Here is a 19,297-nt window from a genome sequence, read left to right on the forward strand (position 1 = left end):
AGAGAATGTTTTGTATTTACCTGTGTTTTTGCTGATCCTGCATAACATATTTTTGGCAGCACACTAGTAAAATTTATTTCATTTTATGGCTTTTGTTCACATCATCAAGGAGTGCAGTGTATTTTTAAAAAAATGTGACATTCTGCATATTTTCTGCACGATAATGCACCATTGTGCACACATCCTGCATTTTCTCTGCATTAAAATGCAGCTTACAAAAACTCTTTATGTAGCCACCACCATTTGCTTTTTCCAGCTCCTTGCAGATGAGGCTGACAGTATGCATGCTTTCAAGCGCCATGGAGAAATGTACCGAGTATTGTTTCCATCTCCAACATAACTTTTGGTTTGCTTTCTCCAAGACTGTCATCATAATTGGCAATTCAAGAAGAATACTACCAGTACAGTCAACAACACACATTTCATGTGACAGAAAACAATCTTGGTTATATTTGCTTTTACTTGAAAACTTTATTTTAACACTTAACAAAAGTCAGAGGCATGTGGAATTCACCATGAAATGCTCCCAGATAGTAACTAACATCTTTCTTTCTGTGTCAAAGGCACAATTTTTGCTGGCTGTGAAGCAAATTGAGTTTTGCTCATCACTACTGTGTGTACTTTAGCTGTACTTTTTTGTTTTTCATTTAAACTTATTGGACTTGTTGTGTTATAACTTTTTTTTATTTTAGGATCTAATTACACTATTTTGTGACATGCCAGTTCAAGTTTGATTCCAGTGAACAATTTTTTTGTAAATATATGGTGTTTAGAATAAATAACTTGCTTTCCTAGAAATGCAGTTTGGTAGCCAGCTGATTACTGGCTTAGAAACCCAAATGTTTGTGGGTTTAATCACCATTTCTGACTAATTATGAGAGTATGAGCAAATCACCAAACCTGCTAGTTCTCTGTATTTCTAAGTGTTTTTGTGAAAAATGGCAATTTGCGATGGCACTCACTATGTAAGTCGATAAATAATGTAAACTGTGTTAAAAAACAAGTTTTTAACTATGTCTTATTTTAAAAAACAATGTTAGCATGACATTTTTTACCCTACAAAGCCAAAAAGGCTTAAGAAAACTGGGAAAAAACAAAATTATAAATCATTTAAACATAGCCAGCTTATTAAAAGTCATACAAGATTTACAATGAAACTACAACCTGTGTTTTCTTTTGCTTTACAGCAGCTTACTCCAAGCTAAGCATGACCACACAAAGTCATTTTGAGAAAGACATAAGGAGTGATACCTTTTAAGCAGCATAGATGATAAGATAATAAGAACTCTTTAGAACAGGGAATTCTTAGGTGCAAATATTAGTCATTTGCTGCTATATAACAACACCTTAAGAAATGCTTTGCTAGCTTTTAATTTGATGTGCAAAGCCCCGATCACAAATCTTTTAAATAGAGGCTATCTGTAGGAACCAAGGCTTTGTTTTTGTTACATAGCAATAAGTGGCTAATGTTCTAAAGAGTTACCAAGAGAACACCATAATCTGTGGTTGCTGGTATAAGTTTAAAATTTATTGTGTTTGTCACTATTAATATATATATATACCTGTACACAGCCCAATGTAAATATCTGTTTAAAACGTATTTTCATGTCTGGTGACTCTTAAGTACCAAGAACAATACAGTTCTTCTTTGTCTTTGCAAATGGGCAAGTTGTTATAAGTCAGACACTGAAAACAGTTTTCAATAATACATTTTGGTTACCGTATCTCAAAAGATGCACAGATAAATTGATTTTGGTAATCAAAAAACTTTAAAGGGCAGTGGTTTAACTGGCAAGTGCTTGTTTTGTTTTCTGATTTCTCAGAGGTTCCAAAAACTCTTGGTGCCATGGTGTATCATTATGTCCCAGATGAAACAAATTGCATTTCTGTATTCACAACAGCCCCCCGGGTGATTCCCACTCTCTGCTTGAAGATGAATGGAAAGGCTTTTTTAAAAGATTTTCTGAAATTGGCTCCCATGAAGGCATACACAATGGGGTTGATGGATGAGTTGGAGTAGGACATACAGTGGGCCCAGATTTTGATCTTGTATGTCTCATAGTTCCTCTGAAAGCTGGAGTCAAAAGCTTGAAACAGGATGAAAAACTGAATGGGACCCCAACAGATAGTAAACAGAAGGACTATGACCACCACCATCTTGGAAATCTTAGTGCGCGTGGCCTCGGATCTTTCTGCCAGAAGCTGAACCTGTAATGGATTGACAAGAGTTGTATTCTAATAAGGATGTATACGGTATATGAAAAACAGTAAACAAATTATTATGACATCCTCTAACAAGCATATAATGAACAGAATGATATAGCATTTTATGTACAATACAGAACATTTCACATTTATATTTTATTTGTGATTCTGTGGTTTCAGCAAAAGAACTACTAATTCTAACTACCCTGTAATTTGTAAAATGTGCAGTATATAAAGTGCTACATGTAGACAAGCTTCTCTATCTTATACTTTATTCAACATATAACCACATCTTTTAAGTTCCTTAATATTTTGTGTTTATTTTCTTGCAGGCGCTGATGGTGAGAAATAAATTAACTGTAACAGGCTGTAGATAGTTTCCCTCCTACATTAACATTCTTTTTTTTCCCTTTTGACCTATTTTGTAAATAGGTAGGAAATATGATTCATACAGTTTATAATTATGTTTCTTTTGTATATTCTGTATACAGATTTATCCAATGGTGGATAAGCGGAGTGTTAAATTATCCATGGTGCAAGCAGCTTAGTGTATTAGTAGATATATTAACCGCTTGGCATTGTTGCATGTTGTACCCCTGCCAATGCCTTTTGGCTAGATGCACAGCTAACAGCTGGGAGCCATTCCCTCACTGATCTTTTGCAAGCAATAATACTGTAGCAAAAAATAAATGCCATATTTTATCATCTGCACCATCTCCATAGTTATCCAAAAGATGAAGTATGCTAGCTGAACAAGTGTCACTTGCAGAAATTATGAGGCGATTCTGCACTTATGGAGTGTATTGATAAATGGGATGAGACAGAGTATAGGAGTCAGGTGGAGAAGTTTGTTTCTTGGTGCAAAGAGAATTATCTGCATCTTAATATCAGTAAAACCAAAGAAATAGTTATTGTCATTAACTGCACCAAAGAGCCTCTGTATCCAGTCAGCATTCAAGAAGTGGATGTAGAGGTGGACCACTCCTGCAAGTACTTGGGGGTCCCCATTAATGAGAGGGTGGACTAGTCTTGGAACACAGAGGCACTATATAAGAAAGGGCAGAGCAGGCTCTTTTTAATCGGTACATTGTGTTCCTTTAAGTGACATAATTTGCATCTTCTATAACTCTGTGATGGCCAGTGTGATTTTCTATGCTGTGTTGTGCTGAGCTGGTAACATCACTTCAAGAGGGGTGCACCGAATCAACAGGCTAATTAAAAGGGCAAGTTCAGTTATAGGATGGACTCTGAAGCCCCTGGAAATAGTAGCAAAGGAGTGAATTAAAACAAAACTAAACGCTACTATGAACAATGCTGCACATCCTCGCTGACACACTAACACTGAGTACTTTCAGCCAATTAATTATTTAGTAGACGTGTGTGAAGAGACGCTACTGGGGCTCCTTTATAACATCTGCTTAATACCTCACTGTGACTGTGACTGTGACTGCCAAGTCAGAGGTTTTTCTTTGTTTTTAATTTTCTTGATTTATAGCCATTCTGGTGTGTTTCAGACCAAAGTGTGTGTATATGTATGTATGTATGTATGTATGTAAGTATGTACAGTATGTACTTATCTACCTATTTAAGTAGTTATTTATTTAAAGAGCTTCTGTAAAAGTCAAATAGTCTACCATTGCACAGCTCTACTCGGGTCCAAATTTGGGATTTTCAGGTGCTTTGTCGTTGGTGGGTGCCGTCAACGCGCTGTATCAGTGCATGCTCCCAAGCAGTATAAGTCAGATTTCCCCCTGGGGACAAATAAAGCTCTGTTTGCACTGTGTCCCAAATGCTTACTTAGTACTGGGTTGGACCCCCTTTTGCCTTTAGAAGTGCCGTAATTCTTCATAGCATAGATTCAATAAGATGCTGGAAACATTCCTCAGGGATTTTGGTGAATATTGACATGATAGCATCACACAGTTGCTGCAGATTTATTGGCTGCACATCCAAGACTCAAAGGTGCCCCATTGTATGGAGATCTGGTGACTGTGGAGGTCATATGAGTACAGTGAACTCATTGTCATGTTCAAGAAACCAGTTTGAGATGATCTGAGCTTTGTGACATGGCGTGTTACCCTGCTGGAAGTAGCTAGCAGAAGATGAGCACACTATGGTCATCTTTGGTACTCAGGGCCCCAAAGTTTTCCAAGTATTCCCACATCATTACACTATCAACAACAACCTGAACCATTGATATAAGACAGTATGGATCCATACTTTCATGTTATTGACACAAATTTGGTCCTTCTTTTAGGAATAAGAGTAAAAGCATTTTATTGATTTTCCTAATTTAGGAGACTACTCCTAACTTCACAAAGATATAGGAAAAGTCGTGAGCTGTCCTTAATCACTGGAAATTGTCAGAAGATGGCATGCAGGCAGAGATTGTTGTGCAGATCCTGAAGATGTCGAATATTTTGGAAACACTGGACAACAATGAAATTGTAAAAATATAGCGATTTGACAGAGACGGTAATTTTAAAATAAAAATCTTGTACATTATGAGACTACTCTATGCAGAAAAGCCATATGCTGTCAACTAACATAAAGGTGTTGGTAACGTCTTTGCAACAGGAAAAATGCAGCTTTTCAATAGCAATTATTAGTGTATGTCACAACCAATCATTTCTCGAATTATCATCAAGCTATGAATAACCTTATCACCTTTGAGTTAATACGCAAATTATTTGTTTCCCCAAAATGTTTTAATGCACCCTACAATATATGGCTCCATATTGGAATACTGTGTTGATTACTCGGAGGGTTTGTTGACTTTGTTCACAATTAAGCAGACCTGGTAACATTTTCACAAATTCTACTGCATGAAGTTTTGAGTTGAGAAATGCTGGACTTAATTTTCCTGGGTAGTTCTTTTTATTTTTTTTTTTTACTTTTTTTTGACCTGCAATTTTCAATGAAATTGTAAAAAGAAAAACATTGGTATGTGTTGGCAAAACGACTTGTTGTCATACATATGTTTGTTAAATTCTTATTTTGTTACACCAATCCAGACCATTTACAGAGTGTGCTGCCCTAGGAAAGTAACGGATATGCAATATACTCCTCTCATTAGGTATAAACTCCTGCACCTTTTATCTTTCATCTTCAAGTATTATTGCTTCTGCAACTGCACCTCTTAATAACTCACTCCAGGATGTGGCAAGTCTTGCCCTGTGTTTCTTTAAAAAGAAATTATAATTCCACAGGCTGCATGTCTCATTCACTTTGTCATGCTGTTAATGTTTTATACTATTAGCAGTACAACTAAATTGACTTTATTCTTTTATGTGCCATATGATGCACTGGACTTCTATTCATGATTCAGGACTGGTTCCTGCCTTGCACCTGCTACTGAAGAAGACATTGGCTCCTGACTCTCCTAAGATTCTAGCTTGTAATAACCAGGTTCAGAAAAAATGGGCTAGTAGATCATTGTGAATATGATGTAGCAAGCAAGCAAGCATTTTACAGAATACTGGAGCAAATTACAGTATTTTTGGTTTTGCTTCTGCCTTAGTCTATCACTGAATTAATATGATTTTCTCATTAAATGTAGATGTTATATGTTTGTCTCCAAATCCTGCTTTGGGCTGTTATAAAGTTTGATCTGCAGATTTCAAGTATTTTAAGTTTCTCATAATATGATTGCTATATCCATTTACATATGCAACAGATGTAACCTTACCATTGTGATACATTTCATTCACCAGTAAGGGTAATTAATGCTATGTTCACCATATTATCGCCAGTTCACTAACTCAGTTTCTCTTATAGATGTAGCTGACTAACACTCTTGCTTCTCAATCAGTATGCATTGAAAACAACATATTTGTAACACTGGAACAAAGCACTGCATATTAATCTCCATATCTTTTTATATTTCATTAAGGGCTACAAATGTAAGATCATGATTACCAGTAAATAAGAATTTGGTGAGGATGCTTGCTTGAGAAGTAAACATTCTGGTACAAATATAATGAAGACAGTGTATAAACATTTCATCTATCCATCTTCTCTTTCTTTGAAATGAAGTACTGTGTATAGAGTATTGTTTGATTTATCTCCATCATAGAAGCATATGAGGAATCTTATTTAGGGTAAATTGTACACTAGAACTGCAGCATTTCTATTCATTTTTTTGTTATATCGTGGACTAATCATGTATCTCTTAAAAAGATAAAAATTGGAGATTTACTTAACACTTTCTTATTACACGTCAGTTAAATCCATCATTATTACTTGACATTTCAGTTGCATATTTGAGCTTTCATTAATGTCAGCTTCTTTGTGACAGAAGACACAGATAACTACTTTGGTGTTTAAATGTAAATGTTACGCTTCTCTGATCAGGTTGCAACAAGAAGGTTTTGCATTAAAATAATAATTTCCTTCTAATTAAACATAGAAGACATCTTTTCAGTCTGCCAAGAAGACATCTATAAAATGCACTCCAGTTTTGTAAAATGAAATCTGGATTTAATTATTTTCAAGGTGTAAATAATAAGGGATGGTTACATATTAATGAAACTAAGTAATTTTTATGTAATATATTGAGAAAGTTTGCTTGGTTGATAAAGCATTGCCAGAAACAAAGACTACAGTCTGGGTGGCAAGTGCAGAGTTTTATTTAATATAAAAAAAAACAACAACGACAGTGTTAATGGGGCCAGAAAGGAGCAAATAGTGATTGCAATATGCAACACTGATGTCAGTTCTTTGAGGGCACCATAGTACTAGGGTGTTGTATGAGAGGCAAATTTAGTAAACAACTAGAGACCTTCTATCTGTCTCAACAAGTTGAGATTAAAGGGTTCCCAGGTGGAAAAGGTAAGATCTTGTTGCCTGCAATGGCAAGTAAAAAGCACAATTAAAGACAAGAGTGCCTGTTCCTCAAACAGAGAATACATTGCTGTAGGGGAATACTAGGAGGCTAGGCGAAATCTTTTGTACCAGCAGGCAGTAGCGTGTGTATGCTGTCTGATAAAAGAGTAACCCTGCTTCAAAATACAGAGACCTTGGTTCTTTGCAGGGCAGCTCATGACTCAAATACAAATATTTTAAGTACTGCCAGCTGCATTCGTGGCTTAAGGCTATATCACATCATGCAGCTGTTCCAGTGGCTTTTCAGTTGTAGTCTTCATTTACATACTGTGAGCAAGTCGGTGTCTCGCTCCTGTGAAACCAGCCTTGTAATGTGATATACTCTGCAATTCCCTTCAACTAGTCCATAACTCACTCTGACAAAACCAATCAGGTTCTGTGCACATGAGAGCTGCCAACCAATGAACGCTCATCTGGAAGTGTAATGCATAGAATGCAGCGATGAGGAATAAGCAATGCAGGTGTTTTGGACCTCACAAACAAAAGAGAAGCTCATACATTTTTTACATACCATGAAAGAATGGGAAAAAATAAATGAGGTAGAGCACAACTGTGCTAGCAAGTCAGCATTCAATCAGTAAATGTAAAATTGGCAGCGATTTTCATCATTTGAATTGATCAGTAACATAATGTGACATCAGCTTTTGTGGGAAAAAAGTTTGTAACTGCACCTACTTCCCTTTGTAAACACATCCTGAGACCAGAAATGTTGTTCATCTTCAATAACATACAGTGTTCTAAAGGAAAAAGGACTACAGATTTAGACACAAGAGTCAAATGGTTTTGCAGTAGGAGTTAGGATGTGAAAGTGAGGAAGTAACACCATCTAAAAGGCATACATAAAAACCTGATGGACTGTCTTTTGTATAGCATTCTATCTATTTGCTACTTCAGGTTTCTATTTGTGTTCATTCAACCTTTGTGGCTCTCTTAATTTAGAACTACATGTAGCTTAAGTCTGTCCTGCCAGAATCAAGCACAAGGCACAAAGCAACTCCAACCCATCACAGTGCACGATTACCTACACACTCAATCTCCCTAGTGCTATCCTCCGCGTAGTGAAAATCGGTCACCCATCACCTTCAGCAAGCAAATGTCTTTAAAAATGCTTAAATGTATATTTGTTATGCATTAATGGACTCTCTGTTTGTGCAGGTGATAGTTAAAGTAGACAACTGGCTGCTGAACACAGTGTATTCGCTACTGCAAAAGAAGCTAAAGTGAGGATCTTGAGCTGAGATTTGAGAAATGCTGAGTATTTAATTTACAAAAAAATGTTTAAATTACATTAATGAACTCCAGAGGAGAGCAGCCTACCTGGACAAATGCCCAGTAAATAAAGAAAAGGAGTGTGGCTAAGCCATATTTAATAAAAAAGTGCAACAGATATCTATCTACCAGTGCCATATTCCTTGGAGAATGGAAAACTAAAGTCAGTAGGATGAATGTAGCACTGCAGGAGCATGTAAATGTTAATGAGGCTCTGCAGCCCATCAGCTAAACTTATCCAAATCACCCACCTCATGTCAAGAAAGTTAACTTTCTGCACCAATGGAAGTACGCAACCAAATGTGCATTTTATCTCACACAGAATAACAATTGGATGGATTATTTCAGGTATTATTTTCTATCTGATACTGTGCATTTGTAAAAGATTAGGAGAGGTGGAAAGATTTGGCATTTTGAGAGACATCGCTAGCATTACGTAGAACCTAAATCTTACATACACAAGGTTATTGTAAAAACCTGTGTTTTAGCCAGCTGTACATCTCAAACATCAATTTACAAGCACCAGTTGTCAGGATATTATTGGAGGATGTTCTTTTTCTTGCAGGTTTTATTTGTCAGAACATCTGGATTTGTTTTAGCTCATTTTATTGCAATTGTTATTAAATTCTATTGTGATGTCATTTCAACATCATTTTCTTAAACTCTTTTGAGAAATGGCAGTGCATTTTTTTTCATTGATAACCATTCATACTTTTGATGGTAACAATGCAGAGTGCTAGACATGTAGACTTATGAGCAAAGGTGGCTGTTTCTACAGACCCGCATCTGAATTTTGGAATATTAAAAATAAAATGTGATAGGTATTGATAAAAGCAAAGCAAGAAAAGGAATATAGCTTTGCTTAGCAACACATTCAGTTATGTTTTGAATTTGGTAAACAGTTCTGAAGATTTATGTGTATAAGACTTCTGCCTATGAATAATCTCTTTCACCATTCTCCATGAAATAACAATATTGTTCCTCCCTGATGCTCAAAATCATTCCAAAGTCCATTATAAAATGAACTTAATACCCATCCATCCATTATCCAACCCGCTGTAGCCTAACTACAGGGTCACGGGGGTCTGCTGGAGCCAATCCCAGCTAACACAAGGGGCAAGGCAGGAAACAAACCCTGGGCAGGGTGCCAGCCCACCGCAGGGCATGAACTTAATACCAATAATTGCATTAAGCAAGCAGTAATCCTCCCATTTTTTGTATCCTTTATCCTTATACAGAAAACAACTATTACAAAGCAGATCTTTTAAACATGTTTCTCTCCTTTCACCTCTGTCCTCAATCTTCCACCATCTCCATCCTCAGCCATGTTGACTACTGATGGCTTTGCCATCTTTTTTCAGGAAAAGGTGTCTGTCATCAGCAGTCAATTTTTGCCACCCCCTCCTGCCTGTCTGCTTCCTCCTAATCATATGACAGGAGTCTCTTCCCTCTTTTGTAAGTCACTTTGGATAAAAGTTTCTGCTCAGCAAAATAAATGTATTTTAAAATAAGGAACCAACCGAAATGATTTCTGTCTCCGTGTTTGACGCCTGGAATGTGGCTCCATAGCTGCAATGCTTAAATTGTTCTTCATTTCTTTAGCGTACTCTTTGCAAATTACATTAATTCGTTCTTCTGAGTTTTGTTCTCTGTCAGCTAGATACAACACATAATAGCCTAATCAAGCACTGGATGAAACTAAATATATACATTAAATAATTTCTATTTGAATATGTCTTGTCAGTGTCAAAACAGATCAGAATTAATAATAATAATAATAACAAAAATTGGTACTGCAGTGAAAGTTCTCTTTCCATATTGCATTTACACATGTGGGGCAGCACAGAGACACAGTGGAGGCACTGCTGCCTCCCAGTAAGGAAATTGGGGTTTGTGTCCAGGGTGTTCCCTGCATGGAGTTTGCATGGTCTCCTCATTACTATGTAGGTTTCCTCTGGGTACTCTGATTTCCTCCCACAGTCTAAAGACATGAAGGTTAGGATGGCTTACAATGCTAAATTGGCTGTGGTGTGTGCATGTTCACCCGCTATGGACTGGCACCCTGTCCAGGTGTTGTTTCTATCTTGGACCCGATGATTGTGTGATAGGCTCCAGCTGCTTTCTGATCCTGCCCTGGACAGGTGGATGGATGGTTTAGTCCATGTGAGAGAAACATCTGCAAAAAATAGTATATTCCTCACTTGAATTATCATTGATAACTGATGTTATTGGCTGCCAACTGCAGAACATCTGAATGTTTTTACTGTAATATGTACAACATGATGTTAGCTGAGTTTCAGCAATTATTTGGGCCCTGGCACTAAGTTAAATAGATGGACAACAATTGCTAACCTCTGTACAGTTTACTAATGATAAGGCAGGAGGTTAATTAAAGGAAAATTTTTAACTCAGAAACCATAATAAGTATTAGATATGCTGTGGTGCTGAACACAGCAAGATTCCAAATTAAATAAGTCGATTGCATTGTTTTATCTGCTGGAAAGCTGGAGTTGCACAAACCTTTGCTTAATAAGGACTCAGTGCCTGAACTCAGTGAAGAGTCCTGTGAAACATTAACTAAACCGTTGCCTGCTGAAAGTAAATTACATACTTAATAAAACAGCCATAGGATATATGACATTAATCTTGCTAATAAAACAACCATAGCATATATAACATTCATCTTGCTGTATGTGTATTTTTGTTCCAAATATCACGGATAGCCCTTTCATCACTATAGGCCTCTGATACACATGCTGAACTCTATATCCATCTCTAACTTGAGGCTCTGTCAATGACAGCTTACTGTGTTTATGTTGTAGCTGACTCTTTTGTATAGTCTCTATTATAATTATGCTTCTTCTTCTATGCTTTCAATTGTTACTGTCAATTTCATTTCTATAGCACATTCATTTTCATTTTCTTTTCATTTTCATTCAGTCACTTGTCAAGTACTGATCTTTTATTCTACTGAATCATTTTGTTTTGCTTTGTATTGTATTCTTTTCAGTTTTGTAAAGTATCTGGTGATCCAATTCCATGTCAAAGGTCTTGTTGAAAAGAAAGACTGAGTGTTTGGTTGATATCGTTTTCTTAGCGTAACCTTAACAGGAAAAAAATGTGTTTCTGCCTTTAACAGTTTCAGCCTTTTGTTAATTAATGCTCATGCCCTCTTACGTGTGCTAAAATAAATCAATTATGGCTTGTGGAATAACCTTTTACTTCCAGTACATAGACATCTGCTAAATCAGTAATTATGTGCAGACAGGTCAAGCCTTAAATATATTTACAGAGAATTAGCCCATTATATGCACATAAACAGACTGCAAAGTCATTCTGTTGAGAACATGTAACTATGGTACTTTTGATTGAATGACGGTGTCAGTGCATCACTATAATTCAATACATATAGTTATTTTAGTCATTTTGTGAGTATAGCTTTATTGTACTGTATATCTATACATTTGCTTCATCTCATAAAAAGTATTTAACTGTATACAAATATGTAAGTACAGAAATGCATTTACTTGTGAAATATGAAATAACTTGGTGGCAAAATCAAATTTTAGATCTGATACAAAATGCAAAAAGCCTTAAAAAAAGCTTTTTTAAAGCACCACTTTAGGGAAGCAGAGAAACTGAAAGTGATATGCTGTTTTCATGTTTTCCCAAATAAACAGCAATTTTCATATTTTTGTCTGAATAGTTTATATGTTATTTTTTTATTCTACTCTGAAATATTGGCTGGCACTGCTGACAAGATGTTGCTGACAGGAAATCAGCCAAATTGACCGTATATAACAAATGAATTGTGACAGTGTTGCATGAATTCCATTGGTTCTTGGTTTAAATCCGGACAGGCTGAAATAGGTTGTAGCCCCTTAAAACATGGACTAAGCAGGTTTAGAAAAATGAACTGATGGAAGAAAATGCAGTACAGTATACATAAAGAGGAGCCTTAGACATCTGAGATATAAAGTATTTAAAAGGTGACCTTTCAGAAATGAGGACTGCCTTTAAGAGAACATAATCATTGTGAGGAGAATGTTTCCATAGAAGAGAATAATACAAGAAATAAGTCTGAGTTGAAAGAACTAAAAAGGTATTACTTTATAAGACCTGATCAAGTAATTTCAAATCATTATGCATAGCCAAAAATAAATTGAATATACATATTACACAAATTGAAGTGATACTTTTCCAGTTAAGAAGAAAGGTGGGACATTGGGTTATAGAATTTAAGCATGTTGTGGGTATGATGCTTTGGCATGAGCGGTACATGCTAATACTGTGTCACGCATGTGTGCCTGTAGATCATCCCGAGGGCTCCTCTAAGGTATGTAGTACCATCTTGGGCTGAGAGGGGCCACTGTCGCTAGCCATATTCTCTGCTTTTCCTCCAGAAGCACAAAGAAGATGCACCCAGAAGACACCTGACTCAAAATGTCATCCATTTTTTCTGCAATAAATTGTGAACTGGCAGAAGGAGACAGACCGCTGCGAGCAAAGCACGGTTGATCTTAATTTAAGCCCGTCTTTGGATACTTTGTTGATATTATTTTGTTGTTTTTGCACCTGGAAGTGCCTGTATTTTTGTTATCATCTGAAGAAGTAAACAGGGATGACCAATTTTGTGACCCAATATTCTTCTGCTTCAGATTGGCAATTCTTCACTCATCCACAGCTGTCATCATGCAAATCCTAACATACAATCAAAACAAATGGCAAAAATAAAAAAAAATCCACAAGAGCTCAATGATAATAGCATAAAAATATGCTCAAATTCCCCATTATCTTGACAGGAGATGGCTGGCTAGGGTAGTCAGAGTTCTGATTCCCATCCAGACTATTTTGCTACAGACAGTGCCAGAATTGCTTTCATTATACACTTATCAGCCACAGCATTAAAATCACTAACAGGTGAAATATCTAACATTGATCATCTTGTTACAATGGTACCTGCCAAGGGGTGGGGTATATTAGGTAGTGTAGAGGTCACAGGCACTGGACAGGCGTCCTGGCCAGAAGAGGGAATGATTCCTTACTCCTAACAGGCAGATGGGAATCCCAGCCGGGGAGGAGAAAGGGATCAGACCCAGAAGGAAGGACCAGAAGAGATGGACGAACAGCCCACTGAAAACAAAATATGCTGCTGGGGTTTTTTTTCTCCCCCAGTACTTTAGATGGCAGCAGCCCCAGATATCCATGCCCAGTGGGAAGCCAGCAGGGCAATGTAGTCCATTAGGACAGCCCTTCTGCGGTCACTGGATGCCGTGAGAGGGCACTGCAGGGAGAAAAGCTGCCTGTTATAATGGACTTCGGTGTGACCTGGAAGTGCTTCCATCGGGCAATCACTGTGGCACCTGAAGTACTCCTGGGTCTGTAATAAAAGGGACCACACTTCTTTATCCAGGTGAGTCGGAGCTGGGAGAAAAAGAGGCAACTCACCTGGAGGAGGGCAGTGCGGTGGTAAGACTTGGAAGGACAGAGAGATTTTATGTTTAAGGAGAGAGAAACCTGGGTTTTGGTGATTTTTTTTACTGGTTTAAGGAACAATCTGGTGAATAAACCAATCTTTATTTGATGTGCTATTTAAGACTCAGACCCTTCAAATCAGGGCTGAGCAAGATTGGTCTTGTAGGGCTGCATTGGCTTCAGGTTTTTGTTCCAACCCAATTGCTTCATGAGAAATCATTCATTGCAGATGAAACACTTGTTTCTCAAGTGATGTTTCTCTGCTTCATTTTAGTTGTCTCACTTGTTAAGATTTTGAACCCTTCATTGCTTTGAGCTCCTTATTAGTAATATGACACAAATAACAAAGGATCCAGCAGTTCCTCATTTAGCTCATCCTCATTTTCACCTGTGTGTATTAATCATTCACTATTTGGCTTAATGAAATACTCAGAAGGAAACTGAAGAGCAAGTGAAGAACTAAAAATTACTCATTCATTTTAGGCTTCAAATCACTTGCATGATACATATATCATTAGAAAGGAGAAAGATCTATGATTTAAGAATGAACCAACATGGTGGAGTTAAAACACTAACAAATCTTGAAATTAAATAAGATCTGTTATTGGTGAGGATTGGCTTCGAATTAAGCAACTGGGTTGGAACAAAAACCTGCAGCCACTGTGGCTCTTCAGCATCAGAGTAGGCCTCCCGGTGTATGACATGTTCTTAAGTCCTGGGATGAACCTGGTTGCTCTCCTCTGGACTGCTTCAAGTGCCGCTATGTCTTTTTTTATGGTGTGTTGACTAGAACTGCACACAGTACTCCAGATGTGATCACACTGGTGCATTATATAGTCTGAGCATAACATCCCTTAATTTATATGCCACAGTTTTTAGAATATAACCTAATTTTGTTTGCCTTTTTAATTGTTCTGCACATTGCTTAGATGATGAAAATGTTGTGTCAACATGAAACCCTAGATCCTTTTCAGAGACTGCTTCCTGTATGATAGGTGTCTCCCATCTTGTATTAATAATTAACCTTCCTTTTGCCCACGTATAGCACTTTGTTCTTTTCTACATTAAGCAGCATTCACCAGGTGTTCGCCTAGTTCTGAAGCTTTTCCAGGTCTATTTTAATTCTCTTTGCTGCCTTCTCATTGTCTGCCATTGTCTCCTCCAGTTTTAGCGTAATCTGCAATTTCTCAGGTTTATTAGCTATACCGGAATCAATGTCATTAATATAAATCAGAAAAAGTAGCGATCCAAGAACAAATCCCTGAGGAACTCTACTGATGACCTTGCTCCATGTGGAGAATTCTCTTCTTATCTATACTTTTTGTCTCCCACTGGTTAACCATCTTGAGATCCCATTTCATAACATATCTCTGTTGCCTACAGCTTCTAAATTAAAGTCTAAATATATGATATTTGTTGTGGCTTCACTAGCAGCTTTTTCTCTTTTGATCTTTCAAGTGCTTTTTTGAAACTCTTGATGTAGTTTCCAGTAATCCTCAGTCAGAATTATTTGGGTGGTGTTTAATGTTCTTGTATACTGATCTTTTCAGTTGTACTTTTCTCATAATTTCCTTCTTTACCCATTTTAGAGGATTTTTTAGTTGTTTTTTTGTTGGTTTTAAGAATAAACTTATTTTCAGCCTGGATCAGATTGTTTCTGAAGGGAGCCATTCTGATAATTTGTGCATTATTGTATAACTGAGCATGTGCTTGGGCAGAATAACATATGACTTCTAAACACTGGGCATCTCCAGAACACCATGAAGAAAAATGCTGAAATGTATCTTGACAAGCTGGAAAAGTCAGCAAAAAAACTTGCCAACCTTTAAGTGAATGTTTATTCAGATATGTGTTATTAACATCCTAGAAATCTCTGTCTTGACTATATGTGTTTTTGGTTTGATTCAGTGTTCATAACCAGGAGATCCCATGCCTTCCATTCTTATAATAACCAAAATCTTTGTAATATGTGATTAAACACCCTGTTGACTTTTCTATTATGCTCTTATTTACTCCTCATTTTGATGACTCCGTAAGATATTGTTTTAGAAATAGTTCACTATGAAAGACATTACATAATGTACATGTAACAATAATGAACCAATAAATATGTAAATCTCTAACACAAAGACCTAATGAAGAAATACTATTAGTAACAGCATGCTGTTACATGCAGTTACACCTTACCTGATAGTTGTTATCAATTGGCTCCACCACTGGTCTGCTCATTCTTTTTAGCATAAATGCATAGCAAACACAAATTGTAATAAGTGGTAAAAGATAAACTGCCAAGAAAGTATAAAGAATAAATGCTTTCTGGTAATAAGGAGAAGGAAAATCTTCAATGCAATATGTCTGGGGTCCAAACCAGTATCCTGTGTCAAGTCTTTGGTATATTGCAACAGGAATAGAGACAACAAAAGAACCTGGAACAAAACAAAAAGAATTTCAGTGAGTAAGCTACCCCAGACTAAATTCATATGATGATTTTATTGTAATAAGTAAATAAGTAAGTTTTTAAGGTGTCTTGGCTTTCAAGATACATTTTTTTGCACAAGAAATAACTGCTGCACACATGTGGTTTATTTGCATTATGGGTAGTTATCTGGCTATTAAAGGTTAAATTTAAAACTCTTACCCACTGTCACTTCAAGGCTGGCCCTCTATTGCTACATTGGCCCATGGTGTCGCTCCATTCCAGAGCCCCCAGTAGACCTTAGGATTGTTGGTCTCCAAAGCAGCTATAGATCCACATTTTATTTAAATGGATAAAATAATTCTATTTCTTCTACACAAGGAACCTGGAGGACTTCTGGTATCTTACGTATGCTCACATTCACTTAGTATTATCATGTGGTTGGTTTAATTTCCTCTAGTGCAGTGGCTCTCAACCGGGAAAGGGCCGTTACCCACTAGGGCCACCCAATAAACTGTAGAAATGATATAGAAAGGGTGTGCAGGTTGCTAAATAAAAACATGTTGATTCAGAATTCTTTATAAAGATATGATAATGCTTTATGGCTACATTTCAATGACTGTATTAATCATTTATATATTATTTTACATTAGATATGCAAGAGAAACGGCTTATTTTTTATGTTAAACTTTGTCCAGTAATCTTCTTCTGCAAATTGCTGAGCCATATGCAAGCAGGTTTTAAGACATTATTGATTATACAGTCAAAAGAAGACAAAACAAATTCCATAATTTAGCCTGCTCAATGAAATAGCAATACTTGCCTGTAAACTATTCTAAAGGTTACGCTTAACTTACCTTAGAGGTAATTCTTTCATAAAAATGTTAAATGGTAAAGAACACAGTCTCTACTTTGAAGATTAGTTTGAAACTAAAAATATATTTACATTACACCTGTTTTATTCGTCATTAAATGATATTCAGGGCTTTAGGAAGTACTTGAACTTAATTTCTCATGTGCCTTTTAAATGTCAAAATAAAGTGCAGCACTCTTCCTGTGAAATGACAGACTTGACAAGTTATGGAAGACTGGAAAATCACTACATTTTAACCATTTTACTGAATAGTAAATTATGTGTAACTTGCAATAATCAGTAGTAATAGTGGTAGTAGTAATGCAGTAGTGTGGGTGTGATAATATAGATAATATTTTTAGGGATATTATTTAGATGAAAAGGAAATGAATTGCAAATAATGCTCTGTTAAACACAAGACAAATACCTATCCAGATGCCAATGCTAACTGCTGTGGCTACTCTGGGGGTGCGATGCCGTAAGGATTGCAATGGGTACACAGTGGTATAGCAGCGATCCACACTCATAGCTGTTAATGTGATGCAGGTGGCCTGTGCTGTAACCTAAAACAAACAAAAAGAAATGAAAAGAACATTAAAAAACAGTATTTTTGACTTTGCTTCTATTTGTTTTAATGATCTATATAGAAACATCCAGTCGTGTTGTATATACTGCGTTTGAGTGCAAGATTATTATCATTGTTCATTTGTGTTAAAACACTATGAAGTGTTGTTAATTAAAATGAAGACTGATTGACCAGCCATCAACACTAGCTTGTTAATGTTGTCTAGTGGCTTAAAGGCTGGAATCATTCTTTCATGAAGCTCAGGTCTCTTAGCCTCCTGCTGTCTATATAGTAAAGTGAATGAAAAAGAGGGAAAAGAAAATAAAACTTATTTAAAACTTAGCTATCTATATACCCCTTCTGGTTCTGCCCAAGGTGGTGTGCCTTTTTTGTTGTCCGGTGTTGTGGCCCCGGAACTGTTACTGCAGTCTTACTTGTGCTGAAGTCGCCTCGTAACACACCGTACTCACACTTCTACTGCAAGTCCACACCTGAAAGATGTCCTCGTGAAAACACACCATTCTGACTTTTTTACACTTCAGGACATCAACACAAACATTCCACAAGTTAACTACCAATACATGATGTGAACAGCTGGTCAATCCCCGTCTTTGTTCTCAATTAAGTGGATTACTCCCCACTGTGAATCACAGCTGTTCTTTTGCATGATAAATCCGATCCTGGTCAGATTTATAACCTTGATTGTTCTATTACCTGTTAGAGCTCAGTTATGTCATTTAGCATATTCAATGGAGCTCTGACGTAGCAGGTCCACTGTTCCTTCCATGTTTTGCTTTGTAGTCCAACTGGTTAGTAGCCCCATAACATTTTTTTCTCTATTTTTTGCCAGATCATTACAATATTCTATCAATGCATTGTAAAACTGAAAATGTTTCAGTTTCTTAATAAAGACAAAGTTTACTTCAGTGCAATCACAAAATAAAATGAACTTATGGCATGTGTGAAATAGAGCACTTGCCATTCAAGAAATCTGAGACAGTTAGGTCTTACTTTCTTAAATACATATGCTTAATGCAAGTCTAGAACTGTAGTGCAATTTCAAAATTTTTTAAATTTTTTTATTAATTTTATTGCAATCCATACAAAGCAATCAAGTTTTTACAAAAAGAAAAATTGAGTTAAGAACAGATCGATCCCCACCCCTGAGAGAGAGAGCAAGCCAAACGGCGTAAAATTTAAGGCTTGTAAACATACCTAAATTAATAAATTCTCAGTGCTTTATGAACCTATTTTAAAATATTACTGATTAGATCCTGCCATGTTTTGAAAAAAGTCTGTACGGATCCTCTAACTGAGTATTTGATTTTTCCAATTTCAAATAATTTAACACATCAGTTTCCCACTGACTTAAAAAAGGAGAGTTTGGGGTCTTCCAGTTTACCAGAATAAGTCTGCGTGCCAAAGTGTAGCGAATGCAATCACAATTTGTTTGTCTTTCTCCACTTTAAGCCCTCTGGAAGAACCCCAAACACAGCTGTTAATGGGTTAGGAGGGATTGTGAGTCCAAGGCTGTCTGAAGGTAATTAAAAATTTTGTCCAGAATAATGTTAATTTGGTGCAGGCCCAGAACATGTGACCTAGTGAGGCTGGGACTTGGTTGCAACGTTCG

General features: G+C 36.6%; 1 protein-coding gene across 1 annotated transcript in view; it reads right to left on the minus strand.

Moving 5' to 3' along the window:
- Positions 1-295: 295 nt before the first annotated feature.
- LOC120527327 (G-protein coupled receptor 54-like) overlaps positions 296-19,297 on the minus strand; it is a 63,688-nt gene continuing 44,686 nt past the window's right edge. Inside the window, exons 3-5 of the mRNA XM_039750606.1 lie at positions 17,530-17,665; positions 16,021-16,259; positions 296-2,208 (exon numbers count right to left, since the gene is read on the minus strand). Of these exons, the coding sequence (XP_039606540.1) occupies positions 1,858-2,208; positions 16,021-16,259; positions 17,530-17,665 (726 nt within the window). The 3' untranslated portion in view covers positions 296-1,857. The remainder of the gene's footprint in view (positions 2,209-16,020; positions 16,260-17,529; positions 17,666-19,297) is intronic.

This window comes from Polypterus senegalus, chromosome 4 (genome assembly GCF_016835505.1).
Source record: "Polypterus senegalus isolate Bchr_013 chromosome 4, ASM1683550v1, whole genome shotgun sequence".
In the NCBI taxonomy this organism is placed as follows: Eukaryota; Metazoa; Chordata; class Cladistia; order Polypteriformes; family Polypteridae; genus Polypterus; species Polypterus senegalus.